Source organism: Ochotona curzoniae, unplaced genomic scaffold, assembly GCF_017591425.1.
Source record: "Ochotona curzoniae isolate NIBS_2020 unplaced genomic scaffold, NIBS_Ocur_1.0 scaffold_274, whole genome shotgun sequence".
Classification (NCBI taxonomy): domain Eukaryota; kingdom Metazoa; phylum Chordata; class Mammalia; order Lagomorpha; family Ochotonidae; genus Ochotona; species Ochotona curzoniae.
In genome coordinates, this window is record NW_024467101.1 from 8673047 (window position 1) to 8687697 (window position 14651).

Consider the following 14651-nt stretch of genomic DNA (forward strand, 5'->3'; position numbering starts at 1 on the left):
CAGCTGGGATATGGGATGCTGGCACCACAAGCAGAGAGGATTATTAACCTGATACACCATATTGCAGGTTCTGATGAGAGGTTACTTTTTCCCTACAGGGGTTTGAGGGTCTCCCAGTCTCCCAGGCAGGGGAAGCTGGTGGTTTCCATGCATCCTGCACTCCCTGTTTTAAAACAGGAGACCATTAGGCTTGTAGTCTTTGACTGCCACCATTTTCCCTGGTGCTCTGCACCCAGAGCTGAGCAGCAAGCCAACAAACACCTCTGAAGCCCTATATAGCAGGTGCTCCTTCTGGACTCCCCCTTACTCCTCTGTAGGCTCGATTTGATGTTAACAGAGAAGGAAGGCACCAGATTCTGCCTGTGGGTGAGCTGGAGTCAGAAACTCTGGCTCCATGAAACCTCTCTTATTGCATCTGGATCACCTTTCTGTCAGACACGAAAGCACGGCATAAGTACTTGATAAAATCGTATATATATATTTTTTACAGTCATTTGTACAGTTTGTTACAAAACCATAGAAGACTACAACTCGTTTTAAATCATTTTTTGGTCTGCAAATATGTAAAATCTGTGTGCAATTATCATGTATTTACAGGGTCTTGTGTTAGTCATTTTCAATGATTATTCCAACAATGTCACACTCTCAACATAAGACATGGCTTCAAGATAAATATATTAGTAAATAAATATTCTGAGAACATATTTCCATAAACGAAATGTGCTGCTATACATATACAGAATATACATATGTTGTTTTCTAGCTTTTAAAACATTTTTTAAAATGGTAATGTTGGAAAAAAAAAAAAAGAGCCCTTAGACCATTTTATTACAAAATCTTTACACCAAAGTCTTTACAAAATCTTTTAAGTGCTATGGGAGAAAAAATCTTTTTAAAGAAAACATTTAAAAATAGTGCCTTGTTAGACCAACACAATAGAAAGAGTTCATATAAAGAATAGAAAAAGGCAATTCTGTTTACAAAACGATACTTCTGATGAATAATTATTTTTCAGATCTCATTTTAAGAGCATTGGTCCTGCATGAACTTTAGTGGAGACCAGAAGCTGAGGAGGGGCTGAGGAGGGGACTGGATTGGGGCACTGAGCAGTGACACAGCAGATGGCCTTGAATAAAATGCCCTTGGCCTTGGAGGAGAGTAGAAAGGGGGCTCTGTCCAACCAGAGGTAACCCTGTCAGCCACAATATCTAAGCTTTCATTTCTAGGTGGTTCTAGATCTCTTCCTTGTGCTGACTAGGCTGTACTGAGGCCAGGTCGGGCCATGGGGACACCCTGGTTTCTGGCGGGGAATGAGGTGGTCCTGGGTCCCACAGTTTGAGGAGTCTGCCAAACAAGGTATCAGTCATCTTAATGGAATCTGACAACCTTGAAGAAGACATTTATTTTTGATGCTGATGGTGACACAATGAGACAGTTGGGTGATCCAACTCTTATCCTGGGATCCTCCCTGTCTGATGAGCCAGCCCAGATTTCCAAGGCAGTAGTGGATATTTAAAGTTCTAAAATTTTAGTTTTTGCTTCCACCACCTATAAACGCTAAACATTCAATGGTGCTTCTTTTAAAAATCAGATGTGTTGATTTTAATAAGCCCAGTCTGAGCCACATTCTCTGTGATTTATTGCTTGAGGCTACTGAGGAGCAGCCCTCCAAACAGGTTAAAAGAAAACCCCTACCAGGGTACGGTTTCAGACCAGCCAGCTAATATGCGGGGCCTCAAAAGCATCAAACACACAAAAAGCAAAACCACAAACAAACAAAAATCTCAACCATGAGAAGCTGCTTTTTGCAGTGCGCGTTAAAAGCCACACACCCGCTGCCCTAAAACCGCGTAATGCAAGCTGCCGTCTTGGGCAGCTGCTCCTCCTGGCTCCAGGAACAAAGGCGGCCCGCGGATCGCCTGTCAGCAGCTTGGGTGCTTCTCACACCCTCACCAACAGGTGTGCAGGGCACAACCCTGGAGAGCCGCCTGGAGGCTGGGAACCTCTTACCACAGTCAGGTCCTCCACGACAAAGGGCTCCCATCATTGGACGTTTGAGGCAAAACAAAAATAGTTATTCAGGTCGGAAGCCTGGGAGCCTGACTGGGAATTGGGAGTGGGGTCACCTGGGACAGGAAAGGGGCTCTCTACTTCTTCACCTACAGGCTGGGGCTAGACTCTCTAGATGGAGGCAAAACATTGGCTGAAAATGAATGTAGGGTCAGTGGAAACAAGGCCTAATGGGATTAGCTTCCTCTAACGAAAACAAAAAAATTTTTTTTAAGAATAAGGGATACAGGGGACAAAAAAGATGACAATCCCTGATTTGAAATAGCTTTAAATAGATTCTCCCTTTTTAAAAAATGAAACATAAACAGAAAAAGACCCAAAAAACATGTTTTGGGTTTTCTTCTTTTTCTTTAAAACTCCCCCTTTCACAGAAAATAAGAGGCTAGGGAAATATACAAAGGGCTACCCTGTGGGTCTCAGCCCTCTGATCCTCTCTGTCTCATGGAGAACCAATACTTAATAGTGCATGAGGAGACAGGCTAGTAGGCATTTGCAAGTGAGATGAGCAACTTCAGCCATGAGGTGGAGGGCTGATGGACCCTGAAGCAGGGCTCACGTGGGGGCATGGGGAGAGCTGGGAAAGGCTGGCATTCAGAACTTGGTGGAGCCCCCATGGGTCCAGCTCCGTGTCCCTCAGAAGGCTGCCCCAGAAACAGCAGCAGCAGAGGGGTGTGGTTGCCCCCCATCTCCAAGCACACGCAGCTGGGTCAGTGGGGACCACTCCGGCCCCAGCCCCATGGGACACCAAGACCACAAAACAACCTTCCTCCTGGATGTGCGCCCCACACACCCTGGTCGAACCTTTTCTGCAGTCAAGTGGCGGGAGGCCAAAGTCAGGGCCACCCAGGAAGGGGGTAAGGTTGGGGGTTGGGGGGCTACCTCTGTTCTAACCTCAGGGGTCAGAATTTGAGACAGAGTTACCCGGCCTCAAGACACACTACCCTTTACTATGACCGGGATCTCTGCCAAGGCCAGGGGCTGGCTGGGCTCTCGGTCATTTGCCTCAGGAAGATGACCCAGAGGGACAGATGGAGACTTCTGGGCAAGAACTGGCGTGGGGCTTGGGGTGAGGCGGGGAAGGGGAGGCGTGATGGTTTGGCTGCATGGAGCTGCACACCTGCCCCCTTATTCTGGTCTTGAAGGTGAGCGCCAGAGAGGCTGGGCTTCCCAGGAGTCCCTGCAGTTTAGACACTGGAACTTGCCAGAGACATGCCCGGGAGAGGCAGTGTGGCATGGCTCCTTGGCATTTGTACCCATATCAACAACTGGCTTGGCTTCAAGTTTCTGGTTGGTTTTCTAAGGCAGGTGTCGCCCTGAGCTTTTCAAAGGCCTGAGCTCCCTGCGGGAGACAACAGTATCTACACATGACGTGGGTCATTCAAATGCACCAGTGATTTTTTTTTTCTCTTTCAGCAAAAGTTGGCGATTAGGGTTCTTTAAAATATATATTTAAATAACTTTTTACATTTACATATAATATCTTTAAAAAAAAAAAAAGAGCAGAGAACTCAATCCCACATACCGCGGAACCCCAAGCACACACACTTTACAAAACAGAAGGGTGACATGTTACCAACAGGGGCATAGGAAGGGATTGGGGAGGGCTGTGATAAACGAGGGGTGGGATCAGGTGAGGGTGGCATCTTGCCACAGGTGGCTCACATTTTGGGTTGAGAAGGAGGGCTCTCTTTATTACCACTTTTGTGTGTTTGTCAAAGCTAAAAAATAAATTTTGTTTGTTTTTGAAGGAAGTCAGAGTGTGGAGTCTCCATACAGTTTCCCATTTTGAGAGAAGTGTTCCTTCTCTGCTCAGGCTCCTGGGCCGCTGGGGTCTGCCGGGCGAGGTCCTGGTCCTGGGAGAGAGACAACAGTCATCAGGGGAGACGCTGGCAGTGCAGGCCTGGGGCAGGGGGCACAGGGACTGAGGGAGGGGCCTAGCAGGATGCAGGCACAGCTCACAGCGGTGCACAGGCTCAAACAGGTCCCATGTGGCCTGAGAACACAGTTGCCGTCTGGACCTGCAGAGCCTTCTGGAAGCCCTTAGGTGGCACAAGAGTGCAACATACCAAAGAGACAGGCCCAGGGCAGAGGCAGTGGGGACAACCCCGGCTAACAGAATTTAGAGGCTCCAACCCAGAGGGACCTGGGCTTGGGAGGACTTAGGAGGCACACAGGGACAGGGCAGGAAGCCAGTAGGGAGGAGACAGGAGTGGGTTAGAAAGCTAGGCAGGGGCTGGAACACACAGTACTGGGGGACGCGTTCTGCCTCACTGAGAAGGTTCAAAAGAAAGACAAAGAGCTGTGACCGCTGCTGTCTTCTGCAATGTCTGTTTCCTGATCATGGAAACACGGACTTGATGGACCTGACCTAGAGCTTACTGGGGAAGAACACCTGGCTGTTATCAGGTGTAGATGGTATTCAACAAAGCCAAGGGCAAGGGCCTGCTGCGGTAGCCTAGTGTCTAAAGTCCTCGCCTTGCACGTGCCGGGGTTCCATATGCACGCCGATTCATATCCTGGTGGCCCTGGTTCCCACCCAGGGCCCTGCTTGTGGCCTGGGAAAGCAGCTGAGGACAGCCCAAAGCCTTGAGACCCTGAACCCACGTGGAAGACCTGGAAGAGGCTCCTGGCTTTGGATTGGCACAGCTCTGGCCATTGTGGCCATTTGGAGAGTGAATCTCTCCTCCTCTCTGTATATCTGACTTTCCAATAAAAAAAAAAACAAAAAACAAAGCCAAGGCACAAAGGAGACTTTCAGAAAATACAACGAGAAGGATACCCCCATGGGGATCCCTGCCCTGGCCCAGGGCCACCTCCTGCACTCACCTGCAGCCTCGGGGGCCATGGCGCTAGACTCCTGAGTGTCCTGGGAGGTGCAGGGGAAGCTGGCTGTGGAGGCACCCGCATCGTCTGAAGGGCAGCCAGGTGGTAGTGGCTCCCCGGCCTGATGGCATGGGGGCCACTCTTCTTCCTGGGCTGTTCCCTGAGCCCCATGGGACCAAGGTGTGTCCAGGGCGGGCGGCCCACCCCAGGGGCTAAGGCTCTGGGGGCCCTGGCAGTCTGAGGGCAGGCCCAGGTCTGGGTCCACGTCCTCTGGGATGATGGGGATGCGTTGGCTGAGATCCCGGGCCCCCGGGTAGCAGCTGGGCAGGGGTTCCTCAACGAGTGTGTACTGCACACTCACGGAGTAGTCCTCGGTGTGGCAGCCGCCTGGGGCCACCTGCTTTTCTTCATAGAAGCAGCAGGGAAGGCCCTCATATTTTACCCCATCTGTCCTGGGCCGATGGGCTGGGGGAAGGCCATACATGGAGCTCCCCGGTTGCCCTGGCTGTGGCTCCCCACCAGCGAGGCCACAGGCCTCATGAAGGGGGGACCCGGAAGCTGAGGGTTGGGGCTCACAGCAACAGGTGCACAGTGGCCCCTCACTTCCCCCCTTCCAGGTCCTCCTGAGGTCCAGGGCGGCCCCAGGAGAAGCCTCGAGCCCCACTTCTGAGGTAGAGCTGTTGGGCCCCCTGTGCTCCAGTGAGGAGCTGCTGCTGTAGTTCATGTCCAGGCTGTAGGTAGACAGCTGGTCCCCCGAGGGCGAGGTGGGACCCGGCCAGGCCTCACCCCGCCCAGCACCATGATGTACGGCCTGGAACTCCTCAGGTGGTGGCAGGGGTGGAGGTGGTGGTGCGGGTGGTGGCGGGGAGCCCTCGAGGTGCACAGCAGGCCCCCGGCCCGAGCTGCCTGACCCACTGGCGTCGCTGGCGCGACATGGGCTCCGGCTGCGGTAGATGAAGGGGTCGTAGTCACTGCTGAGGGAGCTGCGGAAGGTGGAGCAGCTCCCGTACACACCCTGGTTGCTGACTTCGGTGCAGTCTACCACCGAGTCGCTGGAGGAGCAGTGGCACTGGCCAGAGCTGCTGCTGCTGCTGTCACTGCCCGGGCAGTCGGCCAGGTAACCACTGCACACTGAGCGGTGGCCGTGGTAGCAGCTGAAGCTGGATGTGCTGCCGCTCTCCAGGTGGGAGGGCGGGGCCATGTGCACCATGGTGGGGAAGAGCAGGCCGCCACTGCCACTGCCACCACCGCCACTGGGTGCGAAGGCATGGGCCGGGCCCCGGGGATGCAGGCTGGCGGGGGGCTGACCCTCCTGCTCCGGGTAGCTGAGGCCCTGGAAGTAGTAGTGTTGGTACATGGTCTCATACTGGGAGAAGCAAGCTGCCTTAGAGAAGCTGCGGCCGCTGAACTTGGGCCTGCGGAAGGGGTGGGCTGGTGAGTAGGCCCGGTGCTCCAGGCCACAGCGGTGTGTGGCCAGGCTGTGGTCCAGGTGGAAGGGTGGGTAGCCACGGATATAGGCGGGGGTCTGTGGAGAGTAGAGGCTCTGTTCCCCGTGTCGGTCCACGGTCAGCAGCGTCACGGGATTCCCGTGGGAGTCCATGCTCGTCCTGGTGGGGTAGGCTGGGATGGCATTGGTCCTGTGCACACGGCCTGGGTAATGCACGGGCAAGGTCACCCTCTGCTGCCGACCCCGAGGGAGGTTGCTTGGCTCCACACACACGGCGCTCGGGTTTCCCTTTTGTTCTGAGAAGAAGCAGACAAAACAGAGTAAGCAGGGCCAAGCAGACAGGTACTGGACGCGAAACACGATAGTGCTTGGAGCAGTGGGCTTGGTCATGGGACAAGGTGCCTATTTTCCTGAGCCTGCCCACTTCTAAGTTGTTGCCGAGCCTGGCTGTGCTGGGGGAGGGCTGACTGTGTCTCTGTGAAAGGTGGTCACCCTCATAAGGACCTGTGCCCACCTCCTCACCATTCTGCCGGACCAGGGCATCACCTGAGTATGTGGACAGCAATGGGGGTGGGGGTGACACAAGATGATAGTGTCCCTTACTCCACAACAAGTAACGCAAAACTGGCACTGCACATGCCTTGGCCCTTGTGGCCCTGGGGAATAGCCCTGTGACTCTCGGCAGGAGTGGGTATCTTTACTTTGACGCCACTGAAGAGATGGGGGCAGGGGTGGTGGCTTTGGGAAGACCCTTCATGCTGGTACCCTAGGGGTTCCTAACACCAGGCTCAGTACTAACAAGACAGCGTCCTGTAACTTCACCCCTGGCAGTGCCGGCGGCAGCGGCTGGGGACCCTTACCTATGATGTTGTGCCGACAGTGTGGGCAGGTGTGGTGCTGCAGCAGCCAGGGGTCCACACACTTCCTGTGAAAGCGGTGAGTGCAGGGGATAACCCGTAGCTCCTGCGGACGGGGAGAAGAGACACAGCCTGAAGAGAGGGCATGGGTGAGCATGCAGTTCCGCCTTCAGTGGAGCCTGCTGTGCACCAAGGACCCTCCCCCCGACCTCCAGCTACACCTAGGCTCCATGCTAAGGCAGGACCCAGGTATGGGTTCCCTGTGAGAAGGAACCTGCCCATGTGGGCTTCCTTCTGTGGAGCCTGCTGTGCACCAAAGACCCTCTCACCATGCCTGGGCCCTCCCCTGACCTCCAGGTACACACTGGCTCCATGCCAAGGTAGGGCCCACGTAAACCTATCCATGTGCCAGGCCCAGCCATGGGAGCTCTGGCGAGCTGGCCCCTTTCCCACAGTTGGAGGAGTACACACATACATGCCAGCACGCTCGGAAGAACAGAACTTTGTGGTAGTGAGGATGAGAGGCCGGGGGTGGAGGATATAACGCAGCTTGGGGATGGTGGCTGCCACCAGGGATGGCAAATGGGGACTAGCTGAAAGGAAGATGTAGGTCAGGTGGCAAAGCTGTCCTGTCCCCCTCTGTCACCAACATGGGGGCACCCGGTTGATAACATTTCAAACAAACGCCTGACACTACCATGGCAAAGGTCTCCTGTGAGTCCTCAGGTAACCTTTGAGACCACCTGGAAGGCTGGGCCCATGGCACAAGCACAGGAGGCTTTGACAAAGAGGTCATTGGCCCAGGACCACAAAGCCAGAATGTACCAGAGCAGACAGTCCAGTCCAGGCAGGCATCCAGGACTCTAAAAGGTTCTGCATAAACTCAGCTTTTACTTGCTAGCCTACATTGTGGCAGCGGATGGCGTTTCCATCAGAGGTGCAATGCTTGCCGAATGAGCAGTTGGCTCCCTGCCTCTGTGTCTCTGGGCATGGAGTGCTTGTGTGCATCTGTCTGATGATGTGTTGGACCACATTCACTTAATCTCCTGACAGATGATGAGTGGCATGTAGCCCCCATGGTGTTATGCTTGCAACTTGGAACATTTCAAAGAAAAGCGCTATGGTTCAACTGGATAAGCCTTCCCTTTCAAGTACTGGTTTGTGTCCCAGCTGCTCTAACTCCCTTCTAGCTCACTGCTTGTGGTCTGGGAAAGCAGCAGAGGATGGCCCAGAGCTTTGGGATCCTGCACTCGCAAGGGAGACCACAAAGAAGCTCCCGGCTTCGGGTTGGCTCAGCTCCAGTCAGGGTGGCCACTTGGAGAGTGAACCAGCGGATGGATGGAAGATATTTCTCTGTCTCCTTCTCTCTGTAAATCTGCCTTTCCAATAAAAACAAATAAATCTTTAAAATAAATAAAGAAAGAAAAGAAGATAGCATGTGTAGATTTTCTTGAAAGCAGACTTTTCTGGCCAATCGTGCACTAGGAGAGGGAGGGAGTGGGGGAGTGGCTTCCAAAAGTCTATTGGGAACTACATTGAACTGCAGTTTGATGGACAGGCAACGTAACGTAATGCAGGGGAGTCCAACTCGCACTTGGAATGTCCTCCCTCCCTTTCTCTGTCACTCTGATATGCAAATAAATGCAAATGGGTAAATCGACAATGAGACTTTCATGAGCTTTCTGAAAGTCTCCCCGTGTTGTCCCTGGTGGACTTCCGAAGCCACCTGTGCTCAATGTGGCTGCACTGTGGTCACTCCCTCCCAGGGCTGGAGAGGTCAGAACATGTCAGCACCCCCCACCTTAGTGACCTGAAGTTGCTGCAGAGCTGTAGGAAAGGAAGGGGGTGCCCTGGCCTTCCAGGGCTGGGCATCCCTTGCTGAGTGGCCTGCCTTGGCCTTGCCCAGGATGCCTCTTTCCTTACCTCTCCGTCGATGTACCTCTCCAGGCAGATGGCACAGTCAGATGTGGAGCTGCTGCTGAGTGTGTCCAGGGCCCCACAGCTCCCCTCTCGGCGGCCCTTGCTCTTGGAGTTGAACTTTCTGGTTTCCATCTTCTCCAGAGCCTGCACGGCCAGTCTGTTCATGGAGTTCTGCGTGGTAGAATGTCAGCTGTTAGGGTCTGGGGCCCATTAGCAGTCACTGCTGCCCGCCAGGGACCGCGGGTAAGCAATCGCTTTGAGTCGAGGTTGCCCCACAGAGGCCTCTACTGTCACCCGAACACAGGGATCTTTGCCCATTTCTTAGCCCGCCTGCCTCCAGATTAGGCTGGCTCATGAGTTATTAAACTGCTCCATGCCAAGGGAACCTGCTCTTTACTGGAAGGACATGGCAGGAATCAAGAGATAACAAGTGTGAGGCCTGAGCAGCATGCCCATCGGAGGTGCTGACCTGCTGGGGGAATGTCAGTGACCATGCTCTCAGTGGACTGCTCACCTGCGCCCCCTCACGACCGAGGTCTGAGTCTGGATCCCTGCCTATAGCCTCTCAGCAGCCCCTGTGGCCAAACTTTGCCTTCTTGCAAGAACACACAGGGATGTGCTTGCTGAAGTGCCACAGTGGCCACTTTGCTCACTGACAGTCACCAAGGGAGCCTGGCACACAGAATCAGATTGAGCAGAGCGGGCCAGGGTCTGAGATCTGCCATGCCACTCTGCCCACGCTGCTGCTGGCTGCCAGGTCCTAGCTGAGGCACGATGGTCAGGCCTAGTGCTGGACACTGCTGTGCTTCAGGCCGTCACAGAAGGGCTGACCAAGTCCCTGGTGGTCCTCAGTGATGGGCAGCGGGGGTCCATGTGTGTTACCTGGCTGCGCCGCTGTTTCAGCTTGATTTTGACCAGGAGGATGAGGCAGACTAAGGAGACCACGACGAAGAAAGCCAGGAAGATGCCCATGTCGAAGTACTCGGTGGGTTGCTGTAAGACAACACAGGCTCGCTTCAGCCTGGCAGTCAATGGCCCTAGCCAGGGGAAGGCACATGGGGCCAACTTCCCTCTAGCTCAGGACAAACTCGTGGGCTGCAGCTCTTGCATGTGACGTGCTCTCGTGGCCTGGGAAGGCCAGCAGGGGTCAGGACACCCCATGGTCAAGGGAGCCCCACTGGAAGCCCGGCTCCCCATGGAACGGCACGGTGTCACTTCAGCTAGTCAGGAAGAGCATAAGTGCACTCAGGGGACAAGGGAGTGGGTGTCATGTTTTGTGGGAACAGCAATTAGGAGCTGTATAATTAACAAGTTATAAGCACTCAGAAAACGGTACGCTGCTTCCACAGATACTGGCTTCCACTACAATGAGTCATATTTCCCAAAGTGCTTGAAAAACCTGGCCAGTTTCTGCAGACTCCCCCTGCCCTTAGTGTGTGTTTTTCTCCTCATAGTGCCCTGTCTCCTAGAAGAACTCAGGAGCTGCTTCCCCTGGGACGGGCACGTAGCCCCGAGGAGTGGGGCTTGGTGACCGGGAAGTCCTGTGCATCTGAACACCTGGGCAGGTGGCAGGGCCATCCCCGCATGTGAACAGTGCAGTATTCGTGAGGAGGAGATGCAGTGTTCATGGGACACCTGCTCTGTGCCTCCAGAATCCTTCAGCCCCAGGTTTGGGGGGAGGAGATGCCCATGAAGAGCTGACTAACGGCAGTGTCTCCTCCAAAAGTATCTTAAGGAGGGGAGGCTTGGCACTGCCCATGAGACCCCAGTGTTAGTCCTGGAGGAAGGTAAACTTCACATGGCAAGCAGGGAGTTGAACCCAACGTGGGCGAAAAGTACAGGCCTTTCCCATAGTCCTAAGGTCGGGGGCAGGGAGCATGGGAAGCTGAGCGCTAGGGGCTTCACCTCTCCCGTCCCCTGTGAGTCTTTCAGAGGGAGATGAGACGGAGGAGAAAGGAAGCCATTGAGTTGTTACAGGGAATGTGACATCATAGTGCAAATCTGTTTTTCATGAGACTGTTCAAATTGCTCACATCCAAGACAACAGGTGAAATTTCTCTCTGGCTTCCTGTGCCACTGCTGAGCCAGGCTCTGTGTGCAGGAGCCTGAAGGGGTACTGAAGAGATGGGGGTGTGCGAACTGGAAGGGAACAGAAGCACAGGCGGTAGTGGGGCAGGTGCCCGGGGGCGCGCGCAGATCCCGGGGCTGGCTGGTGTGAAACTCACTCGAGGCGGGCGGTGCTGGATCCTGGCTCGGGCCACTTTCTGCTTGTTGACGATATTCATCAGTTTGATGGCATCTGCACCCTTCACATACACCACCGGCCTCTTCAGTGGGTCCTCCAGGCCCTGGTTTAGCTGGGGAGGAAGACAGGGCTGTGCTTAAAAGATGGACTTCCTCGAGAGGCCGGAGAGAGACAGAGGCTGCAGAAAGACAATGGTCAGTTCTCAGCCAGCTAGGTGTGGCAGCCTGGAAGCTTCCAGAAGCGATGGCCTTGGAGAAAAGCTCCCTGACCCCATCTCCCTGACTCTTCATCTCTCATGGGTGTGACATCTAACTTCAAGCAGAACTTCCAAGGTGACAGAGTCCAGCTTACGGGATGTGCCTCTCACAGGCAGCCTTCGGGGCCAGGAAGGCCAGAGCGTTTTACCTGGTCGATCGCTTCTGGGTTTTCGGACACATCAAAAATGACTGCGGTGGCTCCTCGTTGCACAGCACGCTTGGCCTGGTGGGAGGGAAAAAGAGCAGGTTGGAGATGCTGGTCCCCTTTCCTCCCTGCATGTCCCTGGAGGCCAGGACTGCATGTGAGGGCAGAAACTGACAGGTACCGACTCCTTCATGTGACAGTTGACACATCAGTCAACTCTCCTCTAAGTACAAAGGGAACAAGCTCACCTATTGCTTTTGGTCCTCCAGAGAGTTAGACTTGATGAAAAATAAGGAATTGGATAGGTAACTCATAAGCTTCTGTCTCTGGAACCAAATGTCAAACTCACAGGCTGCCCTGTCAGCAAGGGGGGTCAATGTCTTTGGTGGCCCTCTCTTCCTTCCCATGTCACTCAGCTGGAAGAGTATGTGGACGACTCCTGAACGAACCCCTGAACGGTCAGTTTGAATGAGGGACACGGGCTGAAGACCTCTGGAGATGCCGTTGGGGTGGGGTTGCAGGGGAAGCTACGAGAAACGAGTATAAAGTGGGGGATTTAGCACAGCTGGCTGTCGAACCTGGCTGCACATCAGAAACCACTTGGGAAGTTTGTAAAGCCGAGTTCCTGGCTCCAACCACAGAGACTGATTCAGCGGGGCTGGAGTCGGGCCCAGGAGACTGAGTTCTATCGGCCTGTGGAGAGATCCGGGTGAGTCAGCCACTTGAGGCACGGCAGATCAGAGAGTTGAGATTAGGTCGCTTTGGGAACAAATGAGAAGCCAGGCGAGTCTTCTGGGGTGCGGGCAGGGGTGATGAGAAAGAATTCCTTTCTATCCTAGTCAACTAACTTCAGTGGGCAACAGAGGAGAAGCTGCTGAAAGAATAAGACAAGACGTACCTTGGATTTTAGGAACCAGAACCATGTTAGGGAAGTGATGCCTTCAATGTGTGTGCGTGTGTAAAACAGAAACAAAAACTACTCGTCTATAGCATGAACAAACGATGGTCAAGGTCAGAGGTTAACAGGGTCACTAAACGTAGGGTTTGACATAAGAGAAAATCTCAATTTCCTTCTACAAGAAGAATCCCCAAACATCAACCGGGCCCCAAAGACAGCGTTAAGCAGAACATGGCTAGACCAATGACTGCTTGCCCGCTAGAGGGCAGTCTCATCCCACACCTTTAAGGCAGTCCATTCCTTTGCACCCAGGTTTGGCGGTAGTTTCAGAGGCGCTGGCACTACACCAACTGCTCTTCAGCAGAGAACGTTTTGAATTGCAGTTAAGGCCTCTGCTGACGCCTTCCCTCTGCCCCATCCATGGGATGCTTGCTGCTTTAGGTAGTGGCTGGGAGGGGAATGAACGCTAGCAGGCGTTCCTGCTTCAGCCGAGTGCAAGTCACTGGATCTCATTCAGATCCAGTCTCAGCTGCCCTGTGTGTCAGAAGAGGATGCCTCCAGTCAGCACGACTGTGGTTCCTTCCACGCCCCAGTCACTGGGAGAGGCAGAAGCCAGGAGCGTCTTCCAGGTTTCCCATGTGGGTGCAGGGTCCCAAGGCTTTGGGCTGTCCTTGACTGCTTTCCCAGGTCACAAGCAGAGACCCGGATGGGCAACTGGGCGGGTGGAATCAGAACCGATTTTGGTGTGTGCAAGACGAGGACTTTCAGCCACTAGGCTCCTGCGCTGAGCCCAGCCTGTTACCATTTTCAACTGCTGTTAAGCAAGCCCTTGTGACCCAGTGTCTAACCTGCCCTGTAGGAAAATCCTGACAAAATGCCATCCTAACAGAAAATAACCCAAAAAGGTGATAGAAAATCTTTTTGTCCCAAATTCCTGTGCACAAGATAAGTGTGGAAATTGGGATGACTAGTGTTATTCAAGGGCATGTATCTTCTACCTCTCAGTGGAAGTTGTGACACGTGGGGCTTTCCTCGTGGTACCCTGCCCTTTTTGCCTCTATCAAAGTTTATTTTCATCTACTTGGACGTTGGAGTGACAGAGACAGAAAAAGAGATCCTCTACCTGCTGGGTTCACTCTCCAAGATGTCCACAATAACCAGGCTTGTGTCAGGAACTCCGTCTGGGTCTCCCAGTTGGGTGACAGGAGTCCAGCACCTGCACGAGCTTCCTCCCAGGACGCACTAACAGGAAGCCACATCAGGAGTGGCGGAGCAGCCGGGCTGCACACTGACCCTTCTGCAGGGGGTGCAGGCATTGCGAGCAATGGCGCAATCGGCTGTGCCACAATGCCTGTCCCGCATCCTGTTCTTACACTCACTGCAAGTTTTCAACAAGTTATTAAAAATTCTTTGTAAATATATATAATTTCTAGTTAAAAAAAAAAAAAAAGGTTGAGCTTTCATCAGCTGGTTCAGTCTGCAAATAACCATAAGAGCCAAGGCTGCACCAGGCCGAAGCCAGGAGCCCAGAATTCCATCTGGATCTCTCATGTGGGTGGCGGGGCCAAGCACTCGGACCGTTTTCCATCTCACCCAGGCCCGTCGGCAGTGAGATGGTGCTGAAGCAGAGCACCTGGGCCTTGAACAGCACTCCGATATAGCAGGCTAGCATTGCAAGTTGCAGCTTAACCTGCAAGCCACAACGCTGTACCGTCCCTCCCCCAACCATGCTAAACATATATATATTTACATTTATTTTATTTTTATTGGAAAGTCAGGCACACAGAGAGGAGGAGAGACAGTGAGGAAGATCTTCCATTCGCTGATTCACTCCCCAAATGGCTGCAATGGCCAGAGCTAAGCCAATTTCAAGCCAGGAGCCCAGAGCCTCCTCCAGGTCTCCAATGTGGGAGCAGGGTCCCAAAGCTTTGGGCTGTCCTCCACTGCTTTCCCAGACCACAGGCAGGGAGCTGCATGGGAAGCGGGGCA

General features: G+C 53.6%; 1 protein-coding gene across 1 annotated transcript in view; it reads right to left on the reverse strand.

Annotated features, from left to right (window-relative positions):
- Positions 1-3242: 3242 nt before the first annotated feature.
- ZNRF3 (zinc and ring finger 3) overlaps positions 3243-14651 on the reverse strand; it is a 141569-nt gene continuing 130160 nt past the window's right edge. The window contains exons 3-9 of the mRNA XM_041003515.1: positions 11768-11842; positions 11343-11474; positions 10000-10110; positions 9121-9288; positions 7201-7303; positions 4897-6636; positions 3243-3923 (exon numbers count right to left, since the gene is read on the reverse strand). Coding sequence (XP_040859449.1) covers positions 3880-3923; positions 4897-6636; positions 7201-7303; positions 9121-9288; positions 10000-10110; positions 11343-11474; positions 11768-11842 — 2373 coding nt within the window. The 3' untranslated portion in view covers positions 3243-3879. The remainder of the gene's footprint in view (positions 3924-4896; positions 6637-7200; positions 7304-9120; positions 9289-9999; positions 10111-11342; positions 11475-11767; positions 11843-14651) is intronic.